The sequence below is a fragment of the Biomphalaria glabrata genome, chromosome 4 (assembly GCF_947242115.1).
Source record: "Biomphalaria glabrata chromosome 4, xgBioGlab47.1, whole genome shotgun sequence".
In the NCBI taxonomy this organism is placed as follows: Eukaryota; Metazoa; Mollusca; class Gastropoda; family Planorbidae; genus Biomphalaria; species Biomphalaria glabrata.
The window spans coordinates 1,641,251-1,662,416 of NC_074714.1; the positions used below are offsets into that span (position 1 = coordinate 1,641,251).

General features: G+C 33.2%; 2 protein-coding genes and 1 non-coding gene across 3 annotated transcripts; 1 reads left to right on the top strand and 2 right to left on the bottom strand.

Moving 5' to 3' along the window:
- Nucleotides 1-534: 534 nt before the first annotated feature.
- On the top strand, nt 535-5,776 carry LOC106076110 (cysteine-rich DPF motif domain-containing protein 1-like). The gene is made up of 4 exons (XM_013236979.2): nt 535-660; nt 3,918-4,026; nt 4,669-4,752; nt 4,888-5,776. The coding sequence occupies exons 1-4, from the start codon at nt 548-550 to the stop codon at nt 4,912-4,914; spliced, it is 333 nt and encodes a 110-aa protein (XP_013092433.2). The 5' UTR covers nt 535-547; the 3' UTR covers nt 4,915-5,776.
- Nucleotides 5,765-14,896, bottom strand: LOC106078751 (YY1-associated factor 2-like). The gene is made up of 4 exons (XM_056026960.1): nt 14,683-14,896; nt 12,221-12,343; nt 11,090-11,218; nt 5,765-10,976 (listed from the first exon to the last, which is right to left on the bottom strand). Exons 1-4 carry the CDS (start codon nt 14,706-14,708, stop codon nt 10,769-10,771), a joined length of 486 nt encoding a protein of 161 aa, XP_055882935.1. The 5' UTR covers nt 14,709-14,896; the 3' UTR covers nt 5,765-10,768.
- Nucleotides 14,897-15,911: 1,015 nt separating this feature from the next.
- On the bottom strand, nt 15,912-15,984 carry Trnaa-agc (transfer RNA alanine (anticodon AGC)). Its single transcript has one exon. It is a non-coding gene; the product is annotated as a tRNA-Ala (tRNA).
- Nucleotides 15,985-21,166: the final 5,182 nt, after the last annotated feature.

Sequence of the window (21,166 nt, forward strand, 5' to 3'; positions counted from 1 at the left end):
CCAACTGCCTTTAATTTCACCAACTAAAGTCAGGTACCCATTAGAGTTGGGTGGACTCAGAAGCACCCTGAAAATCCTGAAATTCCAAATCCCAGTCATCCCCGAGATTTGAACCAGGACCTCAGGTTCGGAAGCCAAGCACTTAACCAATCAGCCACTGCGACCCATGTACTTTAAGTGTTAATACTTTTTGTTTTAGATGTAGATCAATTAGTAGCTTTGCAAAGTAAGCTGGTAATAGATTTAGCTCTAGCTTTAATTTTAAAATGGCTAGGGAGTCTTAGAGGAGGTTATTATCATGAGGGGGAGAAAGAAACTCTTAAATACATGCATTTAGCAAATTAAAAAAATTCATAGATCAAGTAATGTGATTTATATAATCATTTTATAATATAGATATACAACTATTTGAGATTGAAAAGGGTCTTAACAGCAAATTGCGGAAATTACCATAAAATAGTGTAGATTTAATGCACGGCTCAATAGGCTTTTTGAAAGATGTATAGCCTACTTGTAATCCTAATAGACAAAAAAAAAAGTAATAGAAATGGCGGATGATAAACAACAACATGATAGAAGAGTGTTTTCGTGTACAACATGCGATTTCACAGTTGATTATCATTATAAAGGTAGAAAACCTCCTTTTGCTAATTGCATATTGTGAGTATCCTACTAGATTATGCCCTAGATCTATATAGATCTAGTTCTAGTACTATTCGAGGCAGGGGCGGACTGGCTATATGGGCATTTGGATGATTTGGGCAAATGCCCTGTGGCCACTGTGGGCCGGTACCCAAATGGGCCGGTAGGGCCACCGAAATGCCTGATCGAAGTCACTATGGCACATATCAAGTTGTTAAAGGTTTTATAATATCCTTATTATGTTATTATTATTATTTTTATAAAAGGCCCTCTGAGCGTCGTGTTTAAACAAAAATTCTTTCACAGACATTACAATGTAATACTCTTTTAATTAATTTAATCAGACACATTTTCCGAAAATAAAATGTAGAATGTAGACAGTGCTACTAGTAGGCGTCATCTTTTTAGGGCCTTCATAATTGCTGGTTTAAAAAGACGCTATATTGCTTATTAAGATATAGAGTTCACTGTAAGCATGCATATCGATACATTATCAAACTTATTTTTAAGGACCGATACACCTAGACATGATACTCAGAATTTGTGGGCCGAATTTTATAGAAATGCCCGGGCCGATTTTGACACCCAGTCCGTCCCTGATTCGAGGGTACTAGGGCATTGGGATTAGTTCATTTCATTAGTCATTAGTTTACTTTAATTAGGCTTAGCTTAGAGTTAGAGTTAGGGCGTTAGACTAAGCCAGTTTTTAGTTTATTAGGCTTAGGCTTAGCTTAGGAGTTCAGATACTCAGAAAGACACGACACAACAAACTTCACAAAGAATTCAAAGATAAAGTATAAATAAAAGGCTGAAGTCCTAGATCTAAAGGCTAAGGCACACTTTTGTACAAGTCAAATATTTTTTAAATATGCTCCTTCTTCCCTAGCACTATTTTAACTATTTAGTATTAGTATTAGACTTAAAGTTAAAGCATGCCAGCTAGCCAGGAAAACCAGTGACTTGGCAGAATTCAGGTCATTGGTTAATTATTTAATATGCATGACTAAATACTAATGCACAACGCTTAGCCTGGCTTAGGGCTTAGGACGTTTACAATCATCTTCTTTTTTGAAGGTAACGTCTGTATTCTGTATCAGTATCATATATTATATTAAATATATATAATATATATTATATATAAAATAAGATACCTAGATTAGGCTAGATCTAGACTCGTAGATTCTAGAGTTTTCTAGAGTAGATTCGGTAATTCTAGTTAATACAGAGGCTACACTAGATGACTAGTAAAGCTAACATAGATCTATAGTAGCTTCTTATATTAGGCACAGCTCATCAAATACTTCTTTAAGAAACACTGCGCTTTTTTTTGTTTATAATTAATTTGTTTTTATGTTTGGAGCTAAAAACGACGTTTCGGGACACTGCATGTCCAATTTTAGATAAGTTCCTGTACTTTTGTTCTGCTTTTCCAAAGCAGATGGCAGTTTTTTTAGATTCTCGGCAACCAAGTATGTAAAGCTATTGTTTTAACCTCCCCCGGCAATTCATACCCATATAAGGGATGAAGGCTATAGATATTATTAGCCTGTTTGATCGTAGGCTGGTGGATATATCAAAATAAGCTTCCAAACATCTTTAGAAAGACATTCCAATCACATTCATACTGTTAGCTGTTAAATAAAATTAAAAAAGGAGGTGTTTCAATGATAATAATGAATTTAACACATTCTCCTAAGCACTAGGCAAAATCGTAATAAGAAATATTATTGAGATTAATAAATCTATGATTTTTTCAATGAATAAACGTGACCTAGATCGAGATATCTAGAATATATAATTTATGAATGAAAGAAAAAGTGCGGGCTGCTAATTTGAAGCCAGAGACCATGCCCACTGCAGGTGATCACGCCAGGTGAGCGCAGGTGGTGAGGAGAGGTATATACACTAAGCGTGTAGTGTCACAACCTATCAAACAGGCAGTGGAGGGACGGCGGTGAGAGTCATGAATAGACAAAGCATCTATGGGAGGGAGGGGATGTTAAGGTGTCACAAAACGAACATCCACATTATGAAAAGAAGAAGAGGCAATATACTATAAATACATTTTGAAGAAGTGAATCTACTTCTTTTAATACAATCTAAATAATTTTTAATTAACACAGATATAATTTATTAGCAATAACATAGTGGTGTTTTTTTAACGGTGCTCAATGTGCGCTAAAGGAGAAAGCACAAAAACTGCGTTTAGTATAGGAGCATGAATTGACCTAATTTATTTTAAAATAAAATCTTGACTATGAGTGGTAATTCAAAGAAACATAGCTATTTTTATAGTCCTTTAGTTGCAGAATAAGAATCTGCTTTCAGTTTTTTTGTAAGTTAAACCGTCACCAAATAAAAAAATAAAATAAAAATTTGACCTAGTCCCCAAATACAGTGTGCCTAATATAAGAATCTACTATATATGATATCATTATCAATTTATAAATTATAAATACCTTGCATCAGCATGCTGATTGCTGCATTCTCAGACTAGAGTAGATCTATGTATAGTAGATCTAGATTCTAGATTTAGATTCTTTTTTCTTGACACAAACTGAAACTGAAGTTGAAAAAACGAAGGCACATCACCTATTACTAATTAGATACTAATATATATGATATTATTATCAATGTATATATTTATTATAAATAAATATTCTCAGACTAGAGTAGATCTATTATCATCTATGTATAGATCTAGAATCTAGATTCTTTTTTCTTGACACAAACTGAAACTGAAGTTGAAAAAACGAAGGCACATTACTTATTACTATTATTACTAATTAGATACTAATCTAACTAGTATAATTTTAAAATATACTGAAAAAAAAATATCCAGGTATTTATCACAAGATTCTTAAGATCCACTGGAAGATTCTTATGATCCACTGGCCGGACAAGATCACTAATACTAATAAGTTAATAACTAATGAGGCACTGTTGCAAAAAGCAGAAGCCCATTCGGCCTGGCTTTTGGGGCTTAATTTATATAAATCTATGTCTATATATAGAGAGATACAACTTGCAAACTTTTTTTAACGCTTAAGGAAATCATTTTATCAGACCTGAGTCCTGACTGAGTACTAGAAAGTCAATGACATAGATAGATTTTCCCTGTACTCCAAGAATCTTGACATTTTTTTGTCTCTAGATATTTTTTCCCTGACTACAACTAGAGTATTATGTCCTGTCTCTAAGTCTACTTTCCCCTTGTATTGTTCAGACCCAGTAAGAGTGTTCTTGAATGTCTCCTCAATGTGTCTCTTTCCCAGACTTCATGAAGAGTGTTATGTCCTGAAAGATCCATTCTCCACATCGGGAGGCTTTGTGACTGTTGGAGGACTGTGTTCAATGTGTAACAGAGACGTCTGTCTCTCAAATGTAAGTACTGGTACAACTCAACTTTTGAGTCCATCTTCTAGATCAAAATATAGGGCTGCCTGGTCATGTGCTCTGCCATCCTTGTCGTCCTTTGGGAGGTTTGGGCTACGATGTAATTATCTTCAGACTCTGAAGGAACATCCGAGACATGTTTAGAAGAAGTGTATCAAGTAGAAGTTTATCCAAGGAGTTAGTATGATTTGATTAGAGTCTCACCAATCAATACTCGAGTGTGAGAAAGTAAAGGTATTTACCTATAAATATAAATACTTGGTAATGTACTTCGTTGGTCATTTGACTTAGTTGGCTCTTTACTCTGAGATAGCTTGACCAGGAAGATCCTCAATTCTTATCACTTTCATAATTTGATATATACTCCATGTACATAAATTAATTAATAAATAGTTGTTATATATTAAGTAGAACCTCATTATATAACAAATTTCAGATTTTTTTTTTCTTGTCACTGCTAAGCTTTGTTGTAATGAATGGTGTTTTTATCCAACTTTTATATCGATCTTCTTATTCTAGAACATACATTCATTTCAAACAAGATTTTAGTACAAGCTATTATTGGACAAGTCTATTCTACTCTATCAATTCATTCCTGTTACATCCAAATGAATTCTCTTCTTGGTTCAGGGGTGCAGCTTGTTTTATACACAGAGGTTTTGTACAAACTGTTCAGTCAAACACATTCAAGAGTTTCCTCATGAACTTCAGCAGGTTAGTATCAGTGTTAGTATTCTAAGCCCTTCCAAAGAATTATCTTCATATTCATCCATCCATACATATTATTTTATGTAGCTTTTAGTTAAATAAAATGTTTTTATACACTTTGGTACATCGACTATATTTCAGGAAATTATGCACAAGCTGAAAAGTTGACAGTGAAATATTTTGTGGGAGCTACTAAAGTTGAAGCTGTTAGAGAGAGAAGAAGCTTGGCTATGCTCGAATGTGCTCATCAACAGCTGTAAATGCAAGAATTTGAGTGACCGAAAATATTAGTCTGTATTTTAATGGTCTATTGCTTGTGTACTATGACACCAGGAATACAATCCAAGCTGGATAAACTGTTGAGAATGATCATTATCATTCATAATCAAAAGTTGTGATACTTTTTAATATTTGACAGAGATCATGTAACCTACTTCTTTATGTCATTGCAAGTGTTATGTCCAAATAGCAATTTGTTTTCACATCCTAGCTTTTTCTTGACAAACTGGTCCGAGTTTTTTAAATTTATATTATCTATCTTTTTTTTAAAATATTGGTATGTATTTTATATAAAAGCCTTTTTTCTATATTTGATATTGTTTGTTCAAGTGTGGTAAAATGAAATCAGCACTTTCAGGATTTTTCAAATCCAATTTTTCTGTGTGAAAAAGTTCCCCTTTTAGACCTTGCAATCTCTAGGGCAGATGATGTTAATGTCATCTGTTTGTTTGGCCAATGGTTAAGAAGAAGGGTGTAGTCATTGTTATAATCTGCCATTTAACTTGTCTTATGTATTATGTAATGCAATGTAACACAAATTTAAAATGATACCATATACCACTGTTTATAAAAATAAATATCATTATGCACGGTCATAAGTTAGCCTGAAATTTCTTAAAGTAAAAATGTGTATGAAAAAATTGTATATCAATTAATATTTGGTAGCTTCGAGCTTGTAAATTTATAATCCAAATCAATATCAGGGATACTCCGATACTAACAAAATCAAGTCATACTCGAAAGTATATATGAACATATTTATTTCATTCTTAATAGTTACAATTCAGCAATAACATAAGCATTCAATAGATCCCATTATTCATACTTGAAGTTGATATACATCTTTCAATTCAACCTATGTTTACCAATTAACTTTCATGGGTGTGAGAAAAAAAACTTTTCCCCGGAAAATGACATACATAATTAACAATCAATTACAATTTTCAATGTCCTTAATTTATTCTACTTTACAACACATTTTTCATGCCAAGTGATAGCTTCACGTGACTTCCACATTTCTACATCCAATAATTGTTTGGACAGAGTTAAGATTCGAATAAAAAATTAACTTCAAAGAAAAACATTGTATACAGAAATTTTTGGGAGTTGGTGCAACTACATTAACTTGCGTATCACTTAAAACTCTACTTAATTATGAAGCATTTATAACATATATTATGTGACATGGTTTACTAACTATACTGCCTTATTCTGACATGATCTTAGCCCTAAAACCTAGAGAGTCATCACAGAAACACTTCTAAATAAAAAAAAAAATAAAAAAATGTCAATATTCTTACATATTTTTTGGATACAGTTATAGTTGTTCTATTAAGACATATTTTGAATGTATGATGTGTTTTTAAAGCTCAAACTGTGAAACTGAAGCCAGCCTGTGTATGCATTGCTTGTCTTGACCAAATAATAGTGAGAGTAAAAATGCTATTAATGAAAATGACCTCAGATTTTCTATTGCACTAGAAGTCAATGAAGTTAAGATCTTAGTTTATCTCCCCACAATGGCTGTAGAGTAGCAGTAATACAGTGACACATCTAATACATAGTTCGACTGAATCAATGTGAACACCTCAGTCAGTGTCATGATCAATCTAAAACTAGGACAAGGAAATGATTTGAAAAACTGTCATTACTTCAATGACTAGAACATTCAATGACAGTATGGTGCACATCACAGCACTGTTAAGAAAAGGTCACTTATGGCCAGAGGCTTTCTCTGGAAAGTGCAACACAGGTGTTCCAATGAAGCACAAAGACTATGCATACATTTTTAGAAGCCAACGTACTTCCTATAAGGAACAACGATTGTGTAACTTATAAGGAAATCTGCAGCCTTTTATGACAGGAGGAGGACATGAAATTATATAGGTCAGAACTGTTTTCAATAATCTTCTTTTATTTAGACACAAATATAGGTCAGTTTACTAAACTAAACATCATTATGTCCAATCTACAAAACATTTAGCTAGTGTCAAATTCATTCAGTCACTTTACAAAAAGATTACATTAAAAAAAACTCAAGACCAAATAAAGCAGGAAGACTAATAATACAAATAAATCTGACAATAAACTAAAATGAATCTATAATGGGAAAGAGTTAATTCATCTCTTACATGAGGAGTTAGGGCTAGGACCTATTCCACCATTTCTCAGCACCATTGATGCTCAGAGTGTGAATCATTCAATGAATATTTATGTACAATATTTACAAAGGAGATTGACATGAATATGAGACACATTACATTGTTCATTCACAGCTAATGCACCAAAGACACATTCTTAATAGGTCTTAACCTAACACTGCTAATCAAAAACTGAATTGGACAGTGACCCTCCAAACCACCAGTCCTTCAATAACTTTTCCTCTTGTCTCCTGATCAAACTGCCACTAACTACTAATGTATGGTTAACACTATTACTATTATTGACCTAAGTCCTAAATTGAACTTTAATAATACAATTCAAATACATGAATACAAAACAAAGTTTAATAATAGCATTTGATATATGGTAATTTTTCCAATGACAAATAAATGTTGCTAAATAATTTCAATATCAAGAACATTTCTGTACACTAACTAAATATAGGCATGTATATCTTATACATGATCAATGCATACTACAAATCAAAGCACTAGATACTGGTACTGGGTTTTTTTGAGTAAACTTCTTCAAATGTTTCTAAATCTCGTATTCATTCCTACACAGATATTATTATTAAAACCTAGTGTGCACGTCCTAAAAACAATTCATTGTAATTTTGATTTGATTGACATGCATAGATTTCAGATCAATTTCTGGGGGGGGGTTCATTCTCAAACTAGTTTTACAAAATGATAGTAAAATGACAAAAAATTGGTAGGTATAAAAGAACACTTGCAATTGCATTGTCTCTTTCATGAACCTTTGCTGGCTTGTTTTTAAATCTTACAAGAAAATCTTCACTGTTATGTCTCCTGACATGAGTTAAACAATTTTTCCCAACATTCACAAATGCAGTGAGCAAGCTAAAATATAATATAATATAAAAGATGTATACCCTGAACTCTGTAATCATTGGTAGAAGTGGATGCAGAGTAAGCAGGGTTGACCAGAAACTTCTTGATTTAGTTAATGGAGTTCTAGTAAAGCTGTGTGGCCAAGCAAACCAGCTGAAACAGCTTGCTTGAAAAATACACATAGAAATAATTTGAAGTCAAACAAAGAGATACTGTCATGAATTCATCATACAATCAACACTGTCTAAAGTCTCACAGAATCTTAAAAATGAGAGCTATACAGCTAAGGATTGAATTTTTCTTTTCTCTTAAGATATTTGCAAAGTACTGAGAAAAAGAAAAACAGCTGAATGTATGACTGGTAGAAAAGAAAAACTCAGATAACACACTCAGACAATGATGATAACAAAGCAAACAATTACAAGTGACATTAACTCTTTACACCTATACAGCACATAACCTTCTCATAGTCAACATTTGCCAAGTCAAACCTGATACAGATTAAATGACTAACAGCATCATCACAGATTAACTAAGTCAAAACTAGCAAATCCAGAAAAAAGCTTGTCAATGAAGCCGGAGTGAACTCATCACTAGTCATTGATTATCAACAAGTAGATAAGAGAATATGAGATTGAGGATATATGCAAACACACAAAGAGAAAAACAAAATCTACACAATGAACTGAAAGTACAGAAAAAAAAGAAACAAAATTTTTACAGAAAGACTATCAGTCAACAAAGCAAGAAATATCTTATACACCATTAACAGCATGCATAGAACTAAAAGATCCAGAAGCTAACAAAAAAAAAAATTAAAAAATGGTGATACATTAAGATAAAAAAAATCTGTAGAAAAGAAAATGCCATATAACATAGCAAGAAGCACCAAAGAAAAAGAACCATTCAGTTTTGAAGTTGTGGAGAATGTAAATGATGCCACATTGACACACTAGTATAAAGAATTGAGTGATTCTGCTAACAATCATCATGTGAACAAACCAATTCCTTACATCACTCCCTAGTACATGCAAAAGGACAAAGAATTGTAATAGAAAGACAATGTTATCAAGCTTCTATCAGCGCAAATACCTACATTTACAAAATTAACATATACATTAAAAATTACTATTCTAAAAATATATACAATATGTGTCAAAGTATATAATGAAACATCAAGTTAAATCAAATGAATCAAGCTATTCATCAATACAATGAAAAATCAGGTTACAAATCGAGCACAATGAAATGAATATATGAATACAGAATATATATTAAAAAAAAATGCTTGACAATCAACTCAAAAAGTACAAAGAAAATTCCAAAGTGAAACAATTGTACAACTCAATCTGCTTATTGTAGTCCCAACATTCAACTCCAAAACTAACATTCACCCCAACAATGGTTTTAGTCAACGTTGCCTCCCTTAGAAAAAAAACAACTTTTGCTGCCTTCAATTATAAAGTGTATAAAGACTATTCAACATTTGGAGACTGTAAAGTTATTGTCCGTGTTCTGTGCTACCTAAAAATGCCATTTATCTTAATTCTAACAAAAAACATGAATCTATGCAATCAACTGGGTTTACCAGAATGACAAGTTAATGCAAAGCGGATCAAGGTTACGGTCTCAAAGAATTGATCTATTGTAGAACAAGCCATTGTATAGTTCTACTAGTGTATAGAAAGATGACTAAGACATCATAGCTTTAAGATTTGCAGGATGCAGAAGAGGAATAATGGGGTTAAGTCTACAGACAATTATTTCAAGTCCTATGTGCCTTAATTAGCATAAACTTAGACAATTGTATGCAAATTAATGACTATCTTCACATAGTTAACTCAAATGTTTCTCCTAGCAATAAGACAAAATGTAAAACTACTCAATACATTTATGAAGATAACAAATTGGCTTATCTGTTCACACACCATCTCCCCTCCACTAAATTACTTGATACTTTTATGAAGATAACAAATTGGCTTATCTGTTCACACATCATCTCCCCTCCACTAAACTACTTGATACTTTTATGACAATAACAAATTGGCTTATCTGTTCACACACCATCACCCTCCTTTCCAATTTTGCAAACAGCTTGACTGGACGATCAGAAAAAATCCTTGGGCAAAAACCTCTTAAGTCGCTATAATTATGAATAATTAGCTTCAATTTTTATTTTTGCTTTAGACACACACACAAAAAATCGAAATAATAAAAGTATCAATAGAAGTGTGGCCCTTATTTTAAAAAAAAAATGGTAACATTAGGAAAACTTTTAGTTAATAATTGTGTTTGATACAAGCCAAGATAGTTTACTTCATCATTAAAACAACTTTTAAAAATTATAATTTGCTTTTAGTTTAAAAAAAAAAGAAAAGAAGTAGACTTTGCAGCATTGCAATGACCATCATATTTTCTGTTAAACCATTTTTTTTCTAGGTGACACATGAACTAAATCTACCTCTATGACTACAGAAAACAAACAAACTGGCCTGTCACACAAGAAATTACATCCTTAGTGCTGAAAATATATATACAATGAATTGATTCAACAGCAAGTATACTTGGGAAATCACATTGCATAACAGAAATGCACAAATAACTTTCTCCACTGTACAAGCTATATACAACTTGTTCCACAGTATGAGAAATGGACCAGTTTCTTTCACAATGTGAACAATATATAAATCAATTTGTGTTTTTTTTTGTTGCAATTTAAAAAATTATTACGTGGCACCAGTATCTCTGGAAGAGTCATCTGTGAGATCAGGGGCAGTGACAGAGTTGGTGTCACTGGCATCAGAGCTTATATGACTGTCAGAAGGACGAGGGTCCAGTTTGGGTTGATAATCTGTCACGACAACAGTTACATTGCCCACAGTTACTGACAAATGGGACGGCCGACTTCTGTCAATGTTTTTCAATCTGGGAATGCTGAGAAGGATAAACAAGTCAAAGGTTACAATGATGCATTATGTACAATGGCATACAAGTATTCAGTGGTGAAAAATCAAAAATATATTTATATCCAATCAAGGATTAATTACCGATTAGAGTCTGCACTATTGTCCCCACTTTTATCTTTCTTGGATGAGTGAGATTTCTCTTTTTTGGGTGGGGGCGCAAACTGTTGTGCTTTCTGTAGAGCTACAAGCTGAGGATTGATCCTTGGCTTTCTACATAGAAACCAAAAAAAAAATACAATTTTAGTTGACTCTCGATAAAGTTATACAAATGTCTAAAAGCACGACATGGCCTAAATTGTGCCGATGTGCCTCAAATCAAAAAAAAAAAAAAAATCAAATGTCTAAAAAAAAAATACATTCTTCAGAGATTTGTTTTTAAAAATACTATTTATTTGCTTAAAAAAAAAACAATTAAAAAAAGCAGGAACGAAATTTTTTGCTTTCTCCCTTAAAATATTCTAGTGGTTTTTTTTTTTCATTAGTGTTGTAACTTAAAAATAATTCATTCGGAACACAATGTGAAAAAGTAAAGTCTAAAAACATACAAAATTGATAAAAAGATAATATTTTTTGTTCAACCAATGGATTACCAGCCGTAAAAACATAGCTGCATTTAACAAATACTAGCTATGCTTTGAAGTTCAGAGACCTTTAATGGACACCATGAAGCCATATTTCTAGGTCATTCCATATCACTAATAAGTAACAGAGAAAAAAAAAAAGGAAAAAGACAATTCCTCCTTAATGCAGCTGATAATCCTTTTGTAAGAGCTATTATTTTGTACTAACGAATAAAAAAATGTGTGGTTAAGCAAATATATAAATCTTCTTAGAGCCTATAAAGTTTTAATGATAGGCCTATAGATCCAGACTCTTTAATCATGAACAAATGCTGGAATACTAGCTGATGTATTTGTGTTTAAGATATAGAATGTTTTAAAATCCAGACCAAATTTAATTTTAAAGCATTATATTTGAAAAAAAACAACAACAACAGACTTTTCCTTGTGTGGCCAATTAGCTAGTATTAATTCTTTTCCCAAATATATTATACATAAACTGTCAAATTTCTAGGAAAATTGTAAAAGCCATTTTCGAGAACTGTGCCTGCCCACCCATAATGGGTTTGCATGCTGAAAAAGAGGAAATGTACAAAAAAAGATTAATAATGTGGACTTGACAACACTTTAAGCCAATACACTCAGTACAAACCTTGTTGAAGTCCCCTTTCTGACATCACACATTTCACATTTGTAGGCCTCTGGAGAGTTTTTATAAGTACACACACTACAGTCCCAGAAGTCTTCATCCAAAACTTTGGCTTGTCTTTTTGCCCTGTGAAGTACAGTGAAACGCTTATTTCCACTCTTATGGTTCCAGAAATTTGCTTTTAAAAGTACGGGTACTTTTTTTTTTTGATGCCTCTGAGGAAAATAATCTGTAAACACTGTGAGGAAGACACACAGGTTTCATAATCAAAGTTTCTATTGTTCTTCTAGAAAAACACATCCAGGTTTAAGATTACAGGCTGTTCTAATGCTAGTGAGCAGCATTAGGTAGAGAAAACTTTTGTTTTATAGTTAATATTGTTTGATGTGTTCAAAAAGCAAATAATGGGGTATTAGTAGAAAATATATAAATGATTTTCTTAAATTTACTGCATTTTAGATTTAGTAAAGTAAAGTTCCCCTTTCAGACCTTGTGGTCTATAGGGCAGATGATGTAAAGGTCATCTGTTTCTGTGGTCTACGGTTAACGAGGGTGTCATGTGGCCAGCACAACGACCAACCGCCTTTACTTTTCCCTAACTAATGTCAAGTACCCATTAGAGCTGGGTGGACTCAGAGGCACCCGAAGATCCCGAAATTAAAAATCCCAGTCTTCACCAGGATTCGAACCCCGGTCCCCGGTTCGGAAGTCAAGTGCTTTACCGCTCAGCCACCGCGCCTCCATTTTAGATTTAGAATAGATCCAAATTATAGCCAATAATAATTTTTTGGTTAATTTGTCAGTCTTAGATTTAGTCTTAAGTCTGTTCATAACACTTTACTGACTACAGGCATCAGGTACCAGTATAGTGCCAGAACAATTCAGAACATGTCAGGCTGCTACTATAGAAGAAAATTTATTGCCATGCATTTAATTTTCTATCCTGTGCAGACTTACAAAGCTAAATGTTTTATATTTCTTATAGAAAAACAGTAATGTAATGTCTGTAATTTATAAGATAAAAAAAAAAAAGACAACACTTGTACCAACATGTGCTGAGGATGTTATTAAGAAACTGTAGAAAACTGTTAAGTATTGTACGGTTATTACTTACAGTGATAGTGATTCTAGATTTATATTTTTAATCTAGTGATACAAATACTATACAAATATATAGATATACTCTAAATATCATGTGTGCTGTAGTAATGGTATAATTTTAATTTAAGTCCATTCAAGTACATTTAATTGTCTACTGCTCCTAATTTGTTTTCTTTGCTCCTCTATTGTAGGGCAAAAAAAAAATTAAAAAAAAAAACGATATCATTAACACTGATGTCCAAAACTGGCTGTTTGAAATAAATTTTGGTAAGAAAATCATAATTTAATACAAATACCCTATTAAATTTCTTTTTTATGGAATCAAACAACTTGGCTTATGAATCAAATAAATCAGCTCCAAAAAACAGAATAAATTAAATATTGCCGGGCTCATTAGCATAGACTTAGCCAACCAAAAAATATAGTCTTAACCCTAGGAAGAAGTAAAGTCATCATGACATGGTAACATAGGAAAAAACAACAACCTGACTTAGACATTTGAAATTCTTTTTTTCTCACATAAAAAGACAACTAAATGGAAGGGAATTGGGTCAGAATCATTGGAAAATGGACAAGCACATTATACAGCACGCTAGTTTCATATTAAATATCAAAATAAAGATTTAATGATGACCACAAAAACAGTATTCTGGTAGATATCCAAATCCAAGTCAAGTCATATAGTATGATATACTTCATAATGTCTAGTTTTTTAAGTCTAGATTTCCTATAATGGCTATAAGTCTTAATAAATCATAAGTCTAAAACTAAAAGTCTATTCTCTAAGTCCTAAGTCAGTACAGTTATAGATCTAGTACAGTATGAGTAAGTCACAGTAAGTGGAAAAAGTTATGTTGAGTCAAGACTACTCCTACTCTAGACCAGACATACTCACATAGTCACTCATAGACTAGACTGCCAGAGACTAGGACGACTAGAGTCTAGACTCTAGACTGAGTCTAGAATGGCTACAGACTAGTCACTAGAGTCATTATAGTCAGGCTCTGAGTTTGAAGATAGAGTACTCAGTAAAGACAGCACAGAGGGTGAGACTGGTGACTAGATCTAGTTGTGTAGTTGGGTTAGGACGGTTAGGTACTATTACTAAGTAACTAACTAAGACTCAGACTAACTTACTAAGTTATAGTCAGTTAAGACACTACGAGCGGACTACAGTCTTGAGTTTTACTGTGACTGTAAGTGTAAGTGTAACAGTACAGCCAGTACTGAGTACAGGTAACACTTACACTACTGACTACTAACTAACTAACAGTAACAGTAGCTGAGTAGTCAGTTACTGAGTCTCAGTGAAGTCAGTGTCAGTAGATTATTCTAGATAATAGATTGAAATACTTAGATTCTACCTTCCTGAGGACCGTTTCTCGTCCATTTTAAAGTTTGTCAGCTTGATATTTATTAAGACGACTCTTTTTGCCTGAATAAACTTTAGGCCTAGTCATAGATTCTAAATCTAGATTCTAGACTTAGACTCTTTGATCTAGAATGTCTAGATCTAGATCTAAGTTGGTCTGAGTTTTTTATTTTCTCTAGCCGAAAATAAAATGGATGTCAATATTTGTCATGTGACTTGAAGTAACGAATCACTGCTGAAATTCTGTAAAATAAAAATAAAAATTTTGATACAGTATCGTGTTAACAGAACAATTTGTATTTTATTTATTCTTATCCATATCTATGTTTTTATCTTATTTATAATATTTTATCTTACAAATTACAGACCATCGATGCATGTTAACTAGAGACATTTGTTATCCATGGCTGATACAAGCAACCCGTTCCATGCTCAAATGAAAATCTAATGACTAGTAAACGTGTAAAGGCACCAGAGAAGGCCCGGCCCGTTCTTGTACCGTACGAATTTGTCAAATCATAATCATACGGAATAAAAAAAAATGTATTTTTTATTAAAAGTATTGAGTATTGCTGTTTTTAATTATCATTATTTTATGGTCTACCTTTCTTTAAAAAAGAACTTTCGTTATTCGGGCATCTGGTCGATTTGTCAGAATATAATGCAAACGATTAGACCAAATAATTAGAGAGAGAGAGAGAGAGAGAGAGAGAGAGAGAGAGAGAGACCTACTTTCCGACAATTTAATAAACTTTTGAAAAAAAATTAAGACATTTTAAGACAATACTTAGGACAAAAGACAAAAAAAAATAATAATAAAGTAGCCATGATACACAATAAAACACTACATCATATGAGAGAGAGAGAGAGAGAGAGAGAGAGAGAGAGAGAGAGAGAGAGAGAGAGAGAGAGAGAGTATTATATTACACGATGAAATATGACAAAATAGAACGACTATGAAAATGAGAAAATCCAGGGGGGGGGGGGGGGGGGGGAGAGAGTCACAAAATAGAACATGAACATGTAATTTAAAAAAAAATAACAGGAAAAAAATATATATATATATATAAATAAAATATATAGGCCTATAAGAAAAGGTTGAAGCGATAAATTTGAATAGCGGTGGAAAATTGTTATATCTGACATTCTTAAGACCGCAATTTAATTATATATATATTTTTTTTTTTTCAAAGATAATGAAAATTATAAATTAAAAAAATTTGGAGCAGCAGGGTATCGATCCCTGTACCTCTCACATGCTAAGCGAGCGCTCTACCACTTGAGCTACAGCCCCTATATACGTCGATGAAACGTTAATATATTTATTTGTGCATTAACATTTTTGATGCGCTTTCTTAGATAAATCAGTAGATCAATCAGGAATGGGTAAACATTCTAAACCTAATATTTAATTCTAGTGCATAAAAAATCTCTGATTTGATTTTTACATTTTATATTATGTTCTTAACCCACAGTTCTAGGACTAGATTTATCTAGAATACTTTTTATTAGCAATCTAGGTCAACTAAATCTAGATCAGTGGTCTTCAGCCTTTTACTGCCTATCACCCCCATTTCGTATTTTTCTGTAAAAAAATCCGCCAGCATCCCCCTTTAAGAAAGACATTAATAAAGAAGCGTGAAAAGGGCCGACATTTAAATAAAATGTCATTTATGCAGGGCTTTTTTTTGTGACGGTACGCCGTACCGGCACCTTTTTCAATGTTGGGAATTTTTTTTTTTTTACTTTCTTGTATTTTAACGTATATTATTAATTTATTAGTAGTTAAAAGGCAATCAACCACTGAGTACTGGCACCTTATCATTGAACGAGTACCAGCATCTATTTTGTTTTACAAAAAAAAGCACTGCATTTATGTATTAATTTTATCTGCTGTCAATGACAGATCGTCATTATATATTATATAAAAATTATGTCAAATAAATTGCAGTTATGGCAAAGGCATAAAAAAAAAATCATTTTTAAGGCTTTCTTTCTTCAAATTCTTTCAATCATGGGCGGACTGGCTATATGGGCAAATGCCCGGTGGGCCGGCACCATAGCCATAAATGGGCCGGTCTGGTCGCGACCAAAGAAAACAAAAAATTTCAATGCAGATTTAAAAAAAAAAAAAGTGACAAAAGCAAAACACGGATGCACGAACACTTTTTATTCATTTTTTTTTTGGACAATTAATTTTGATTGAAATTCAACACGAATATCAAAAACTTTACACTATACAAACTGTACTTATTGTCATTTGCTAGGGGCATGCAGGGCATGTGTTTGGTCTAATCATTTTGCTGGTCGGCATGGACTAGTTGATGGCACTCCCACTTGTTTTTTGCTCCTTCCCTCCCCCATCTTTTAGTGGTTCCATTGACAGCAGTGTTAACGAAAAGAAACCATTGATATAAACTAGCTGCAAAATAATAGGGGGGACAATTTATAACTCTTTAACAATGAATAATGAACTTTAACACACAGCAACGACATTGCAAACAGCTAACTATAGTTCACAGCTCAGTACGGGAATAGAGATCTTCTTTCTGCGATTTGTAAAGAAAAAGTAAGTTTTCTTTTTTTTTTTTTCAATAACATTATCTTAAAATACTACTTTATGCTTACCAAAAAAAAAAAGTATTCTGTTTTTCAAAAACCAAATCTAGATCTAAATCCTAAACTTTTTTTTACTTTTTTTTTTTTTATTTTAATTAATAGCAAACTTATGCATAGTCTGAAGTCATTAATGACGCAAATTCTTATAATAATGATCTGGTTTTATATAGCGGTGTCACATCCGACATTTAATGAAAGAGATGTATATTTTAACATATCAGGGCCGGATTTAATTAAGGGAGGGCAGTTGAAGCTACAGTCCCGGAGTCTACTCAATAAAGGGGCCTCCACAAAAGATAAAAAAATATGTTCTTCAAGGAGCGATGGTAGACTGGTAAGGACCCTGGCTTTTAAACAAAGGGTCTTATGTGTTCGAATTCTGGTTAAAGACTGGGATTTTTAATTTCGGGATCTTTATGGCGACTCTGAGTCTAATGTGTAGGCCTATACATGATATTCGTTGGAAAAAAATAAAGGCTGTAAAAAAAGAGTTTATATCTCAAAAGGAAAATGTAATTGAAAGTGTGTTTAGATAACAGTAACGGGCTAAATTCGTATAACGGCTTTGTGGTATTTGTGTTGAATGTTGGCCTTTCGAGCTAAACGAACACGGTTCAGGTTCTCTGTGAGAACATACTTTTTTTTTATTTTTCATAAATGGAAATCTAAACTACGATAACCTAAAAATAGATACATATGTATGAAAATGTATATACATCTTATCTTATTATAATTCAGACGTAACTTCAAAAAAAAAAGATGATTACTTCACATGAATATACTTGTAGGAGCGGTGGTTGACTTGTACGGACCCTGGCTTTTAAACCAGGGGTCCTGTGTTTGTATTCTGGTAAAGACTGTGAATTATTAATTTCGGGATCTTTAGTCTAATGTGTACCTGACGTTAGTAGGGGAAAAAAATAAAGGCTGTTGGTCGTTGTGGTGGCCACATGACATGTATATTCTTGTAGGAGCGGTGGTTGACTTGTACGGACCCTGGCTTTTAAACCAGGGGGTCCTGTGTTTGAATTCTGGTAAAGACTGTGAATTATTAATTTCGGGATCTTTAGTCTAATGTGTACCTGACGTTAGTAGGGGAAAAAAATAAAGGCTGTTGGTCGTTGTGGTGGCCACATGACATGTATATTCTTGTAGGAGCGGTGGTTGACTTGTACGGACCCTGGCTTTTAAACCAGGGGTCCTGTGTTTGAATTCTGGTAAAGACTGTGAATTATTAATTTCGGGATCTTTAGTCTAATGTGTACCTGACGTTAGTAGGGGAAAAAAAATAAAGGCTGTTGGTCGTTGTGGTGGCCACATGACATGAATATACTTGTAGGAGCGGTGGTTGACTTGTACGGACTCTGGCTTTTAAACCAGGGGTCCTGTGTTTGTATTCTGGTAAAGACTGTGAATTATTAATTTCGGGATCTTTAGTCTAATGTGTACCTGACGTTAGTAGGGGAAAAAAAATAAAGGCTGTTGGTCGTTGTGGTGGCCACATGACATGTATATTCTTGTAGGAGCGGTGGTTGACTTGTACGGACCCTGGCTTTTAAACCAGGGGTCCTGTGTTTGTATTCTGGTAAAGACTGTGAATTATTAATTTCGGGATCTTTAGTCTAATGTGTACCTGACGTTAGTAGGGGAAAAAATAAAGGCTGTTGGTCGTTGTGGTGGCCACATGACATGTATATTCTTGTAGGAGCGGTGGTTGACTTGTACGGACCCTGGCTTTTAAACCTGTGTTTGTATTCTGGTAAAGACTGGTAAAGACTGTGAATTATTAATTTCGGGATCTTTAGTCTAATGTGTACCTGACGTTAGTAGGGGAAAAAAATAAAGGCTGTTGGTCGTTGTGATGGCCACATGACACCCTCGTTAACGGTGGGCCACAGGAACAGATGACTTTTATATCATTCGCCCTATAGGTAGAAAGAACTTTTCGACTTTTTACTATTTAAATGATGATTTTGTCAGAGAGGCGTGTCTAACAATATGACCAAACTTGTTCAGTGTTTGCGTGTTTACAGTATAACTCATGATTTTCTTAATTTTTGACAAACAAGATCATTTACCGCCGCCCATAGACATAAATAAATATAGACTGGAAGTAGGAAGTTATTTTTATTTGGGGGGAGTCAATATGTTTTATGTACTATATCTATGTGAAAAAAAAAATGGCGGCGATTGAGCTATAAATTCTAGGACTAACATTTCAGCCAATATATACCTTTGATCTTTAGTTTTGAAAAGTGCAAAACTGCCATATTCCCAATATTTTGTCTTTGTTTTATAATCATAGACATAGGCAAATACATATAGGTTTGTGATGTGGATCTACAAACTTTTCTTTTCCCAAATATTTCCGATAATAATTTGTTCTTTATCGTCCAGTCTATATATATATGTCTATGCCGCCGCCTCTTCGCTTGCAAAATATGTCTACATGTGCAAGTTTCACACTTCTAGGACTTGGTTTAAAATTTGAACGTGTTATATGCTCACAGAATACAAAGATGGGCGCTTGTGCTTTTCAATAGGGCGAGGTTAATTTAGAAGAAATCTGCAACTGTCTTGTTCGGAATCCGCATGCAACAATGTGCTCTGTTCTGTCACTTCAAGAAAGATGGTGCCTAAGCTGGTCTTAAAAGCATTTTCTTAAGGCACCTTTGTTACGCCTATCAATTTTCATCTTGCCAATTCTAAATATATATCATGCCTAGCGTTACTGTCGAACTCTATATAAACATCTTAATTACTACGCTACTGACTAGAAGGTATTTTTGCAGCACTTCTATGGATATCTCATATAAGTTTATCTAAAATTGGTAATTGTTGGCAAGTATACATATTTTTTTTTCATTGTTGTTAGAATGACATAAAGAGAACATAATGTAAGTACGAATCGCACTCCAACTTGTTGTTTAAAGTATATTCTTGCTTGTAAAATGTTTGTTTGTAAAATGTTTTACATGTTTCGGATGTTCCTTCAGAGTTGAAGATAGTTTACTTCCTAGTCCAAACCTCCCGCAGGACGGCGGGGGATGGGAGCGGGCAGGGTTTGAACCCGGGACCCTCGATAAATACAAACGACAGTCCAGCGCGCAAACCGCACGACCAGGCAGCCATCTTGTGAATTGTATATCTCTTTGTTTTTTTTTTTTGTTTTAAAATGTCTATGATTCTAAAAGTAAAGTAGCAATTATACATAAAACACTGAACCATAATATTCAAAGACAGGACAAAATGTTATAAATAAATACTCAGAAAAACACAAAGATAAATAAGGCACATTCCTCGTTCCATATGCTAGGACATTTGTTCCATATTGTAGGACAAATTAGTAAAAATGCCCCTTCTTCCCTAGTGCTATTAAAGCATGGAATGAGTTGTCTGAGCCAGCCAGGAAAATCGGTGACTTGGCAGAATTTAAATCAATGGTTAACATGCATGACTAGATGCATGACGCTTAGGACGTAATAATCATCTTCTTTTTTCTGTATTAGATAAGATAAGAAAATTTAACGTGCGTAAACGTTATAGAATCAAGGGAAATTACGTATTAGCCTACTATAATCTACAGGCCAAATGCTATTAATTTCTTCAATTTATATAAAGAACATATAAAAGTAGCCTAAAATATTTTTTTAAATTGAAAAATCATTAAAAAAAATATTTTTCAATTGCGTCTTTAATAGAAAAATAATAATAAAAAAATCTTTTGTTTTAATTGTTTCTAATATAGAATTGTAAAATATTAATATTTTTAATATACATTTTTTTATATAATGTTGACATGATTTTAACAAGAAAAATATAAAACTTAAAAAAAAAGCTTATATTAAGCGTACTTG